Source organism: Cucurbita maxima, unplaced genomic scaffold (genome assembly GCF_002738345.1).
Source record: "Cucurbita maxima cultivar Rimu unplaced genomic scaffold, Cmax_1.0 Cma_Scf00038, whole genome shotgun sequence".
Classification (NCBI taxonomy): Eukaryota; Viridiplantae; Streptophyta; class Magnoliopsida; order Cucurbitales; family Cucurbitaceae; genus Cucurbita; species Cucurbita maxima.
In genome coordinates this window covers 1,941,403-1,955,124 of record NW_019272054.1, presented here as the reverse complement: position 1 = coordinate 1,955,124, position 13,722 = coordinate 1,941,403, and the positions used below count along the sequence as shown (strand labels likewise).

The window sequence follows — 13,722 nt, the reverse complement described above, 5'->3', positions numbered from 1 at the left end:
GCATGTCATACTAAAATATTGGTATTGTGTATATATAATACTTTACATGCATAACACTCCCATATACATATTTATTTTCAATTACAAACATAAATTAATACTTCGCCAGCTAGTTCTCAGATCCAATTCAAGGTTCCAAATTATAAGATAATATATGAAAATTACAAAAAATTAATAAAAGAAAATAACTTTATATTTTTGATTGAGTGTAATAATTTTTATTTCTCTCACCTCTTATATTATATGTGGAAAAACTAAGTAAAAGAGATGTATAATAACTTAGTTTTTAAGATTTCGAAATTCGGACAATGAATAAAATACTCAATAACTAATCTACTTCTAGGCTTTCATCCATTTTGATCCTAATAAGTATCCACGAACTTTACTCTGAGTTCTAGGAAGTTTAGACTTAGTTTTTAATGTTATCTAAGCATGTGAAATACCTCAAAGTTCTAAGTTGTACTTAAGCTGCTCATTCTAGGTATGGAGGAGGTGGTTCACCAATTTATGTAGTTACATGTCTTTTGGATAACAAATCTCATTCGTAGGGTGGACTACTTTTTTGTTCTTAGATTTAGATTACTTGATTTGCCTAAGTAGTGTGATTCAGTGTTCTGGGTTGAGCCGCTACCTCATAAAACTCTCATTCTCAGGTGTCAGGTGGGGATAGTATGATGTACATTAGTCTGTTCCCGTCATTTATGGGAGATTAACTGGCGAACGTTGCCCATAGGACTATCTAGTTGCCCAAGGGTTGGAGAACGCCTCCCATGTTGGCATTCCCTGACCCCAATAGTAGGGTCACTTATTGAGTATTTTTTACGATACACAAACCTTTTGTACTCTTATATTTCACGTAAAGGGAAGGCGCCCCTGTATGGTTGACGGTGCGTCGCATCAATGACAAAAATCAACATAGAGCAGTTGCATTTATTTGTGTAGGTGTTAATTATTTCTCTTCTGCTATTTTAAGACCACAAAGAGGTTATGTCATGCATATGGTAACGATTTTAATTCAGTAGAAAATTAAGGTCGTTTTACACAGACTCCCACTAGCCACTCCAAACTCAATACCACCCAACGACCCAACCTCCTACCTCCTATAGCTCAAAACCAAATGCCAGCCTGCAACATGTGCACCCTAACTCGTGACTCACACCTCGACCTGTGACTTGCATCTTGACCTCCAACCCTCTTCCTTTTCCAGCATTGGCTTAGCTTGCCTTTCGGCCTCTTTGGCTTGGATTACCTAAGTGGGAATCGATTTTTGCCATTTAGATCCCTTTCCTACTATCTTGGATTGTCCTACAGCCATTTTTTATATTATTGGAAGCATTTGAGGTCAGTATAACCATTACTTAGTCAATTTAAGTTATTTTAACCGAAAATAGATATAATTGATATCATTAGATGAATGAAGTTGTTTCTTATGCCTTAACCGGTGGGCTCGCATAGGTTGAAACCGATTTCGAGAAATAGATCTAGACTAACACCAAGGGTAAATTAGTAACTTCGACCTACACCAACTAAGTAAGTAACTCTATCATTGGCTTGGTTGGATGACTTGTTTGCAGTATGAATGACGTGCCCTGTTGACCCTGCACATGTCATCTTTTGTCATTGGTTAACATGTGATATGCTATATGTATGCTATGATATATGTTATCTCATGTTACAAGATATGTTTTGTTATTAGTTATACTATGATATGATATGATTATGATTATGATATGATGCCATTCAATATGAAGTCAANTTTATTCCTAGTTTAGTTTAGTTTTTTTTTTTTTTTTTTTTTTTTTTTTTTTAATTTCTTTAATTATGAGCTCAATCTTGATTCAAATATATGGATACCCTAAGTAGGGAGTAAACTCCACCAGCGTAAGAACCACATTTTATTTTATTGAATTTAAGCTCCAATTTATAAAGATATGAATAGATAAACAATGATATATTCTTTCAATTTATAATATTAGAACATCGATCACTAATCAAATCACCAATAGGTGAACTTATTGACCTTCAATCCCAAAAGGAAAAAACAAGAAAAACAAACAACAGAGCTACTATTGTAATTATTTTAGAACATGACCCTAAAACGTTAACCAATATTGAATAATAATTCAGGCAACACTGATGCTAAATTAGCACTGGAATCCATTGGGAACTTTCTTGCCGCAGGCATTGAGAAGCAAGCTGAGGGAGATGGGGATGTTGAGGTCCTTTCCTAACACATTGGCTTTAAGGGCAGTGCAAAGACACACGGCAGCTTCAAGATCAACTAGGCCATTGATCAGACTGCAGCAGGGAGTCACCGGTGGCTTGCCGATGGTTGCATCGACCAGACCTCCGAGCAATTTGGCACAAACTCCTAGCTTAAGAGTGTCTTTTGGGCATTTTCCATTCTCAGGGGAAGGTGTGGGGTTAGGGTAGCAGTCACCGCAGGCGGAGACGAGGGAGAAGGAGAGGAGATTGAGAGCGAGGAGGAAGGCGAGGGAGGCAGTAGCTTTGGAAGCCATTGTTTTGAACTCAATGGAAACCAAAAGTAAGGTAATTGTGAGGTGAGAGATTGGTGTGGGAGAATTGGAGATGGGTTAGGGTTTTTATAGGGCTTATGGAAGCTGAAAGTGGCGTACAATGATGAGCAAACTTAGAAAAAATAATGATAGCTCCATCATTCAGGTGTGATATGGACTTTAAATTATATGATTTTGATATAGATCCTTATCGATACCATTAACCATATTTACTAAATTATGACGTGTGGCGTACCTCTATTTGACCTATGATAATTAAATTTGGCACCACATGTTACACAAATAGGTGGAAAACTATGAAAAACAATTAAACATATAATATGATAAGTTTTATAAAGAAAATAAAGATGCTTCACATGTCATACTATTATATGAATATATAGAGATTGTTGGAATGATAATTTCTGTTGTTATTGTAAAATATTTCATATGCAAAACACTCCCATATATATATTTGTTTTCAAGTACAAACATAAATTAATACTTTGCCACCTAGCTCTCAGATCCAATTCGAGATTCCAAATTATAAGATAATATATGAAAATTACAAAATTTAATGAAATAAAATAACTTAATATTAGGATATGATCCAACATATACGAGGGTAAAAATTGTAGGATATGATCCAAAGATGTCAAGCGGGGCTCAAAATAGGCCATCCGAGCCAAATGCACCTATCAGAGCATCTAGAGCACGCCAAGCTGAGGCGACCACAAGTAGGTCACAGGTTAGAGGACGGGTCACTAGTTGATCATGTAGGTTTGCGAGTTGGCGAGGACCTAAGAGTTGGATCGTGGGTTATTGCTTTATTTTATTTAAATTTATTAGGTTGTTGATAACAATATTATATTAAATGATTTTAATGAATATTTAAGTTTATGACATCGATTATGAAATATTTCTATTGACTTTTCTATGTATGTAATGGCGTCTCCATTTTATTAAAAGAAAATAGGGTCGTCAAAGTTGGTATCAAAGAACTAGACTTCAGAATGTTAACATGGTCTTGTCGTAAAAGCTTTGTCACCTTCAAATATATATTATAAAAGATAATAAATGATTTAAATGGTTTACTATGTTTGAAATAGGAATACTACATAATGTATCAATGATTTAGAACATGTTTAGATTTAGCAAGATTTTTACTGTAATTGTGAAGAAATGAAGAAATCTCCATTTCTTGACACTAACTGTGAGATTTAAATCTGAGTTCGGGGACAGTTGTAGGTGTAAAAGTTACGAGATGATTTAAAGGACTCTGGAAAAATTAAGGCAAAAACTAAGTATCAATGACCTAAACAGGACAATTTGTTCAAAATTCAAGTGACATTAAAAATAATTCAATGAAATGGACTCCACCGCTTAAGAAATTTTAATATGACATGATAAGGTTATGGATGAAATTTGTGGTTATTGTATTATGTTAAGGGACTAAATCAATGATAGGAGTACAATAACCCAAATGTCCCTATAGTTAGGCATCATTAGTTTGTGATTTGAGTGACCTCTAGATAGCATGGAGTAGATTATATAAGGTTTAAAGCCATTGGAATAGGTTAGGAACTCAAACCAAGATTTGGGGAGTAAATGATCAAAATACTCCGATACGAATTCTGAGATATTTCAACACTTTAAAAGACTTCAAATGTTATCAAACTTTATATGAGACTTCATTTATGATCTTAAGGGTAATCGTATGAGGGGATTATATCCTATTTAGGGCATGAATCATCAGGAAAAGAATGGAACTTCACCGAAAGACTCTTTATAAGAAATCAAAGTTTTTTTGAAATGTGACAAGATGCTAATGAAAGATTGTGCTTATGAAAAATTATGTCGGTGCAGAAGTGTCTATAACTCATATAAATTAGGACTTACATGTTAAGAATCTTGTCATGGTTGTGCCTCAAGACTTAACAAAGAAGCCTTAGAATTAGAACTCAAGATACCTAAAGACCTCCCTATGTGTAGTGCAACATGGTCCTATAACACAAACTACATCGTAGGGAATACATGAAGTCTTGGACGTAGGTATTCTGACAATGTCGTAGGAAGCACATGAACCTTTGGAGGCAGGTATCATGCTCTGTCGCAAGGGAAGCATAAAAGCTCGGACATAAGTCAAGATTGAGTTGTTCACTGACCATAGGAATCCACACGTCTCCTAAGGAAGTGTCCACCTTTGAACCAAGATAAAAAAAAAAAAAAAACTTACCAAGGAGGTTTATCCTTCTAGGAAAATGCACTAAAAGAGATAGCACCAACCCTAAAAGAGTGCATATGGTTGGTAACAAGAAGTGCAACCATTTAAGGGAGAAAAGTTATGGTAGAATGTTAGAAAATTATTAATGTGTCAACAAGTAAAATATTTACTATAAGTGCTTGATAAATTAGGATGACCCAAGACGACAGGGGTGTTGCAACCCGTGAGCATTCCAGAGTGGAAGTAGGAAAATATAGTAATGGACTAAGTGAATTTCGAAAGGATATACGGTGATATGGAAGATCATCGACGAACTTACCAAGTCTGAATACTAGTTCCTAGTAAAAAATACCTAAATTATAGACTATTGGATACAACCGTATATGAAAAATACTGTAAATATGTATGGAGTGTCTATGTTGATAGATTCGAATCAGAATCCACGATTCACATCTAATTTTCTAATTTCTAGTGCAGCCTTTAGAAAGTTTTTAGAAAGTGTGGGGGCATGCCGTTGAATTTTGACACTACCCTTTAATACTACTCTCCGCCTACAAACCGACCGAATGTGTAAGTCAAAATATTAAAAGCATGTTAAATTTGTGAAGCAATTGAAATTCCAAGTTGAGACTCCAAGATGTACCTAATCGAATTACGAAAGAAGATGGAAATAATAAATCCTTTCATTTTAATATATTAAAACATCGATCACTAACCAAATCACCATTAGGTGAACTTATTGACCTTCGAACACACATGGAAAAAACAAGAAGAAAAACAAAGAAGCGAGCTACAATTGTAATTATTTTAAGACATTAACCAATATTGAATGATTATTGAAGCAACAAAGATGGTAAATTAGCACTGGAATCCATTGGGAACTTTCTTGCCGCAGGCATTGAGAAGCAAGCTGAGGGAGATGGGGATGTTGAGGTCCTTTCCTAACACATTGGCTTTAAGGGCAGTGCAAAGACACACGGCAGCTTCAAGATCAACTAGGCCATTGATCAGACTGCAGCAGGGAGTCACCGGTGGCTTGCCGATGGTTGCATCAACCAGACCTCCGAGCAATTTGGCACAAACTCCTAGCTTAAGAGTGTCTTTAGGGCATTTTCCATTCTCAGGGGAAGGTGTGGGGTTAGGGTAGCAGTCACCGCAGGCGGAGACGAGGGAGAAGGAGAGGAGATTGAGAGCGAGGAGGAAGGCGAGGGAGGCAGTAGCTTTGGAAGCCATTGTTTTGAACTCAATGGAAACCAAAAGTAAGGTAACTGTGAGGTGAGAGGTTGGTGTGGGAGAGTTGGAGATGGGTTAGGGTTTTTATAGGGCGTATGGAAGCTGAATGATAAATAAAAAATAAATAATGATATCTCCATAATTCATGTGTGATATGCATTTTAGCTGGCAGACTTAATTTTGGACACTTCCTCATATACTTCTTCTTCCCTTAATCTTTGGGCGCATAACTAACTTGAAATGTTGACTTCATCCAGATTTTCCGCGATATGGAACAAAATGAAAACGCGTTCTTGTTTCTAATATTCTGAAGTTCATGGTATCACCATTGATTTGGTTCGAGATGTTTGAGACCATCTTCATCCGGCTTCCTATTTTAATTTTTACATGTTTATTTATTTTTATAGAAACTGAATCGAATACTTTATAAATCAAATGTAAGGAGGGAATTGAGAAGGTGTCCGGGGAAGACGGGAGGATAATATATTCTTCATTTTTTGTCCCTTTTAGCTGACAAAAAAAAAAAAAAAATCTCCGGTCTATCTTCCATTTTTGTTTAAACAGTCATTCTGTCACTCATTTAAAATCGTTCTTTGAAGAACCCAATTCCATATATTAAATAAATATCTCTAAATTTTTTATTTAATCGAGCTAATAATATAGTTCAAATTTCTTGTATGGCATTTTTTTTCCTCCCTTCAATAGTTCTCAATATATGTACATGTTTACCAGTTTTGCATAGACAATTCTATTAGATCATAAAAAAATTGATAATATTTTATATTTTTATTTTAAAGAAATATTGATAGACATCAGCCTTTTTAACATTTTTATCTACATTAACATAAAATTTAGATTTTTATATTACTGTTAGCATCGATATTTTAAATTTTGATTATATCTATGCACTTTAAATTATATGATCTTGATATAAATCCTTATCGATTACTAAATTATGATGATGGGTGTCATACCTCTATTTGACACCCCATGTTACACAAATAGGAGGAAAAATATGAAAAACAATTAAACATATAATATGATAAGTTTTATAAAGAAAATAGAGATGCTTCACATGTCATACTATTATACATAATATTTTCTGTTGTTATTGTATAATACTTCATATGAAAAACACTCCCATATATATATTTGTTTTCAATTACAAACATAAATTAATACTTTGCCACCTAGCTCTCACATCCCATTGGAGATTTCAAATTATAAGATGAAATGGAATCACTTTTCAATCTTTAAACAAACCTAAGAGGGCTGAGAACGAGTTACTATATATACCGATAAGATATATTTTCTTTTTTAATTACTCAATTACGAGAACTACAAAATTAAGTATGTTTTGTTTAGAGTAATTTTATGTTGTGTGTTCTCCTATGCGTTTTTTAAGAAATATGTGTACGAGAACAAAACATGTTAAAAGAACTCAGGTTAGTTTTTGGGATAGTTTTCTCTCTTTGAAATGAAAATAAGTAATCATGCTTCTAAAAACGTCAAAATTGGCTCTCAAGAGAGTAAAAATGGTAGAAAATGATCCAAAGATGTCAAAGGGGCTCAAAATGGACGAACCGAGCCAAAGGCACTGATCAGAGATGCTAGAGCGCGCCGAGTTGAGTCAGCCACAGCTCGGTCACGGGTTGATCATGCGAGTCAGAGCATCTTGCGGGTTGGCACAGCTCTGGGAGTTGGGTCATGGGGCATTGTTTTAGTTTACTTAAATTCATGTGATGTGTTTTTCCTTTGTGTTGTTGATAACAATATTATTTTAAATGAATTTAATATAAACATTTAAGTTTATGGCTTCATCATTATGAAATGTTTTACTAATATTTTTTTTTTTTTACTTATTAGACAATGCATGCATTGACTTCTCCATTTTATTATAAAAAATAGGGTCTTCTCCATTTTATTATAAAAAATAAAAAAAAAAGTCGTTAAAGTTAGTATCAAAATTCTATACTTATAGATTTTGTAGACTCAAGGTAGGCTCATAATGTTTCCATGGCCTTGCAGTGACGCTTTGTCACCGTCATGTATGCCTTATATGCCTTATGAAAGATAATAAATAATGTATATATGTTGATTTACTATGATTGATATGTGAGTATTACATAATGTATTGATGATTTAGAACATGTTTAGATTTAGTAAGATTTTTACTGTAATTGCGAAGATATATAATCTCACAAAAGGAGATTAATAAGCTACTAAACACTAGTATATGCATTAAAATGATTTTGCTGAGGAAGGTTAGATGTTTCAATCAGATGTCTCGGAACTTAGAAAAACAATGTAGTGTTGTGACTAGAGAATCGAAAAAAGGATGTACCCACATGTACTTATAAATTGCTTCAAATGAATTGACCAAGTAGGCTTGGTAGACAATAAGAACGTATAGACTACTATGAATATCAAGAGTGGTAGTGTGGTAGAAAAATTCTATCCCTAGGAAATATGTAACTATGAAATCATGGTGTTGGTACGAATAGGGGAAAGAGGGATTTGGACTTGTCAAAGGAAAATTTTACAAGCTAGTGAAATGAAGAAATCTCCCTGGCTCGACTCTAATTGTGAGATTCAAGACAGTTGCAAGGACTATGAAAAAATTAAGTCAAGAACGGAGAAACAGCGACCTAAACCGAACAATTTGCTGAGCATGCAAGTGACTTTAAAATAACCCACTAAAATAGACTTCGCTGCTCATTAAATTTTAACGGAAGGCTTAATGCAACGTGATAAAGTTATACATGAAATTTTTTATTATTGTATTATGTTAAGGGGCTAAACCAAGGATAGGTGAAAAATGACAAAAATGTCTCTATAGCACACACCACTGGGAGTGATCTCTAAATAGTAGCAGAAATTTGTAAGCTTTATTTCTTGGTTTAAAGGGATTATTCAAAGTTTAAGGCTATTAGAATATGTTAAAAGAACTCAAACCAAAATTTGAGGTGGTAAATGATTAAAATAACCATGTAAGAATTTTGAGATGTTTGAACACCCTAAAAAGACTTCAAACGTTATGAAACTTTATATGAGATTTATTTATGACCTTAAGGGTAATCATGTGAGGCATCACGAGGGGATTAGAACTTGTTTGGGGCACCAACCACGAGGAAAATAATGGAACTACCCAAAGACCCTTTATAAGAAATCAAGGTTTGTATGAATACTAGGTGACAAGATACTTATGTAATATTGATGTTTATGAAAAATTTATGCGGGTTAGCAATATTGTTTATGACTCATATAAATTTGGACTTACATGTTAAGAATCTTGCTTTGGTTGTGCCTCAAGACTTAATAATAAACTCTTATAGAACTCAAGATATCCTAAAGACCTTCTGATGTGAGTGTGACACAAACTCCATCATAGGGAATGCATGAAACTTTGGGTGTAGGTATTCAGACGATGTCGTGGGGAACGCATGAAGTTTTAGATGCCGATATTAGGCTTTGTTGCGGGGAATGCATAAAATTAGGGCATAGGTTAGAATTGAGTTGTTCAATAACCATAAGACCCATAAATCTTGTAGGGGGAATGTCTAGGTACAATAACCTTCAAACCAAAGTTCTTGATAAAAAACAAACAAAACATGTACCAACATGTACCAATAGAGGTATCCCTCAAGCAAAAATGCTAGAAAACCACAACACTTAGTAGTGGATATGGTTGGTAATAAGAAGTGTGACTTACCAAGTTCACATACTAATTTTCAGAAAAATGATACCTAAATTGTATACAGTTGGACACAACCATATATGAAAGATATTATAGAATTGCATGGAGTATTTATGTCGATAGAGTCATCAAAACTCATTCTTCACATCTAATTTCTAGTGCAGTCTTTAGAAAAATTGGGTCATGCACTTGAATTTTAACCCTTAACAATGATCTCCACCAGCAAACAAATCGAAACAAACTGAATGTCTAAGTCAATTGTTAGAAGACATTTTATGTATCAACGTGTTAAATTTATCAAGCAGTTGAGGCTTGAAGACGTAAATCGTTAAACTGGTGATAGAATTACGAAAAGAAGACTGGAAATAATAAAAATTTTCATTTTAATATATTAAAACATCGATCACTAACCAAATCATCATTAGGTGAACTTATTGACCTTCAAACACAAATGGAAAAAACAAGAAGAAAAACAAAGAAGCGAGCTACAATTGTAATTATTTTAAGACATTAACCAATATTGAATGATTATTGAAGCAACAAAGATGGTAAATTAGCACTGGAATCCATTGGGAACTTTCTTGCCGCAGGCATTGAGAAGCAAGCTGAGGGAGATGGGGATGTTGAGGTCCTTTCCTAACACATTGGCTTTAAGGGCAGTGCAAAGACACACGGCAGCTTCAAGATCAACTAGGCCATTGATCAGACTGCAGCAGGGAGTCACCGGTGGCTTGCCGATGGTTGCATCGACCAGACCTCCGAGCAATTTGGCACAAACTCCTAGCTTAAGAGTGTCTTTAGGGCATTTTCCATTCTCAGGGGAAGGTGTGGGGTTAGGGTAGCAGTCACCGCAGGCGGAGACGAGGGAGAAGGAGAGGAGATTGAGAGCAAGGAGGAAGGCGAGGGAGGCAGTAGCTTTGGAAGCCATTGTTTTGAACTCAATGGAAACCAAAAGTAAGGTAATTGTGAGGTGAGAGGTTGGTGGGGGAGAGTTGGAGATGGGTTAGGGTTTTTATAGGGCGTATGGAAGCTGAATGATAAATAAAAAATAAATAATGATATCTCCATCCTTCATGTGTGATGTGCATTTTAGCTGGCAGACTTAATTTTGGACACTTCCTGAGATGGGGACCCATCATTTTCATTTTCTTCTTTCGTTGATCTTTGGGAACATAACTAACTTGAAAGGTTGACTTCATCCAGATTTTTCGTGATATGGAATAAAATAAACTTTAAATGGTATGATTTTGAAATAGATCTCTATCGATTACTATCAACAAATGTTTACTACATTATGATGTGTGGCCTGCCTCTATTGGAGAAACGATATTTAAATTTTACACGATGTGATAGACAAATAGGTTGAAAAATATGGAAAACAATTAAACATATAATATGATTAGTTTTGCAAGGAAAATAGAGATGCTTCACATGTCGTACTATAATATGAATATATAGAGATTGTTAGAATGATATTTTCTGTTGTTATTGTATAATACTTCATATGCACAACACTCCCATATACATAGTTGTTTTCAATGACAAATATAAATTAATACTTTGCCACCTAGCTCTCACATTCCATTCAAGATTCCAAATGATAAGATAATATATGAAAATTACAAAAATTAATCAAATTAATTAATTTATATTAGAATTGTACATAATTGTGTGACACTCGAGTAAAGAATGAATACATAAGTGAACTAGAATCACATTTAAATAAAAGTGATCTTTAAACCTACGATGACTAAGAAAGACTTAAAAAGTTTAAAAATTACTTATATATTAATATGGTTAAGAAAGACTTAAAAAGTTTTAAAGTTACTTATATATTAATATGGTGCATATTTCTTTTAGATGATTCAGTCATGGGATATACAAAATTAAGCATGTTTTTCTTAGAGTAATTTTATGTTGTGTTATTTTTTATAAATTTTTTGTTTAAAATATGTGTGAGGATAAAACATGGTGAAAGAATCCCATTTTGGCTTGTGTGATCCAAAGTAAGTAACCAAGCCGGTGAAAGGCTCCCAAGAGAGTAAAAATGGTAGGAAAAGATCCAAAGATTAAAAATTGTAGGAAAGGATCCAAAGATGTCAAAGGGGCTCAAAATTGACAAACCGAGCCAAATGCACCGATCAGAGCTGCTAGAGCGCATCAAGTTGAGCCATCCACTGCTCGGTCACGGGTCGATCATGCAGGTTAGAGTGGCTTGCCAGTTGGCACGGATCTAGGAGTTGGGAAATGGGTCGTTGCTTTAGTTTATTTAAATTCATGTGATGTGTTTTTCCGCTATGTTGTTGATAACAATATTATTTTAAATGAATTAGTATGAACGTTTAAGTCTATGGCATCGTTAAGAAATGTTTTTACTAACTTTTCTGCAAATATTAGGTATGTCATGCATGCAGTGGCTTCTCCATTTTATTATTATACTCCATTTTATTATAAAAAATAAGGTCGCAAAAGTTAGTATCAAAGCTCTAGGCTTATAGATTTTGTAAATTACCCTACAATGTAGGCTCAGAATGCTTCCATGGTCTTGCAGCTATGCTTTGTCACCATCCGATATGTCTTATGAAAGATAGTAAATAATGTACCTATGTTGATTACTATGCTTGAAATGTGAGTACTACGTAATGTATTGATGATTTAGAACATGTTTAGATTTAGTATGGTTTTTATTGTAATTGTAAGGATATATAGTCTCACTTTAGGATGTTAATAAGCTATTAAACACTAGTATATGCATTAAAATGATTTTGCTAAGGAATGTTAGAATGTTTTAGTCAGATGTCTAGAACTTAGAAAAACAATATAGTGTTGCGACTAGAGACATGAAAAAGGGTGTACCCACGTGTAGTTATAAATTGTTTCAAATGAAACGACCAAGAAGGCTTGGTAGATAATTAGAACTTATCGACTACTATAGATATCGAGAATGGTAGTGTCGAAGAAACATTATATCGCCACGAAGTATGTAACTATGAAATCACGGTGTTGTTAGGAACACGGGGAAAAAGTGATTTGGGCTTGTCGAAGGAAAATTTTACCAGCTAATGGGATGAAGGAATCTCCCCGGCTGATTCTAATTGTGAGTTCAAAGCCGAGTCAATTTAAGGTGTGAAATTTACGAGATGGTTAAAGAACTATGGAAAAATTAAGACAAGAACGGAAAGTCAAAACCTAAGCCAGACAATTTGGTGAGAATATAAGTGAATTTAAAATAACTCACTAAAACAGACTACCCTACTCATGAAATGTTAATAGAAGGCTTAATATACATGGTAGGATTATGCATGAAATTTATGGTTATTATATTATGGTGAGGGGCTAAACCAATAATAGGTGTAAAATGACCAAAATTTCTCTATAGTTAGCACCACTAGTTTTTAACTCGAGTGATCTCTATATAGCAGAAAACTTTTAGAAGTTTTATTTCATGGTTTAAATGGATTAGGCAAGGTTTAAGGTTATTAGAATAGGTTAAGAACTCAAACCAAGATCTGAGGTGGTAAATGATCAAAATACTCCTGTAAGAATTCTGAGATGTTTCAACGACTTAAAAAAACTTCAAATGTTATGAAACTTTATATGAGACTTATTTATGAGCTCAAGGGTAATCATGTGAGACCTCACGAGAGGATTAGAACATGTTTGGGGCACCAACCATGAGGAAAAAGATGGAATTACCCAAAGACTCTATATAAGAAAACAAGGTTTGCATGAATGCTAGGTGACAAGATGCTTATGAAATATAGATGTTTATGAAAAAATTATATAGGCTATAGAATTGTTTACGACTCATATGGATTAGAATTGACATGTTAAGAATCTTGCCTTGGTTGTGCCTCAAGACTCATCAAAGAACTCTTAGAGTTAGAACTCAAGATACCCTAAATACCTTCGTATATGCAATGCAACATGGTCTTATGACACAGACTACATTACAAGGAATGCATGAATTCTTGGGCGTAGATATTCAGACGATGTCGTAGGGAGCATATGAAGTTTTAGATGCAGGTATTATTTTCTATCGTAGGAAACGC

General features: G+C 34.3%; 3 protein-coding genes across 3 annotated transcripts; all 3 read right to left on the bottom strand.

The window, feature by feature from the left end:
* Positions 1 to 2,119: 2,119 nt before the first annotated feature.
* On the bottom strand, positions 2,120 to 2,571 carry LOC111468968 (14 kDa proline-rich protein DC2.15-like). The gene has a single exon (XM_023114147.1). It carries the CDS (start codon positions 2,517 to 2,519, stop codon positions 2,145 to 2,147), a length of 375 nt encoding a protein of 124 aa, XP_022969915.1. The 5' UTR covers positions 2,520 to 2,571; the 3' UTR covers positions 2,120 to 2,144.
* Positions 2,572 to 5,434: 2,863 nt separating this feature from the next.
* On the bottom strand, positions 5,435 to 6,024 carry LOC111468965 (14 kDa proline-rich protein DC2.15-like). The gene has a single exon (XM_023114144.1). The coding sequence runs from the start codon at positions 5,971 to 5,973 to the stop codon at positions 5,599 to 5,601; it is 375 nt and encodes a 124-aa protein (XP_022969912.1). The 5' UTR covers positions 5,974 to 6,024; the 3' UTR covers positions 5,435 to 5,598.
* Positions 6,025 to 10,081: 4,057 nt separating this feature from the next.
* LOC111468967 (14 kDa proline-rich protein DC2.15-like) lies at positions 10,082 to 10,641 on the bottom strand. The gene has a single exon (XM_023114146.1). The coding sequence runs from the start codon at positions 10,596 to 10,598 to the stop codon at positions 10,224 to 10,226; it is 375 nt and encodes a 124-aa protein (XP_022969914.1). The 5' UTR covers positions 10,599 to 10,641; the 3' UTR covers positions 10,082 to 10,223.
* Between the last annotated feature and the right edge of the window lie 3,081 nt (positions 10,642 to 13,722).

Bases quoted from the DNA above. Each gene is read 5' to 3' on its own strand.
- LOC111468968 (XM_023114147.1), bottom strand. From the start codon at position 2,519: ATGGCTTCCAAAGCTACTGCCTCCCTCGCCTTCCTCCTCGCTCTCAAT.
- LOC111468965 (XM_023114144.1), bottom strand. From the start codon at position 5,973: ATGGCTTCCAAAGCTACTGCCTCCCTCGCCTTCCTCCTCGCTCTCAAT.
- LOC111468967 (XM_023114146.1), bottom strand. From the start codon at position 10,598: ATGGCTTCCAAAGCTACTGCCTCCCTCGCCTTCCTCCTTGCTCTCAAT.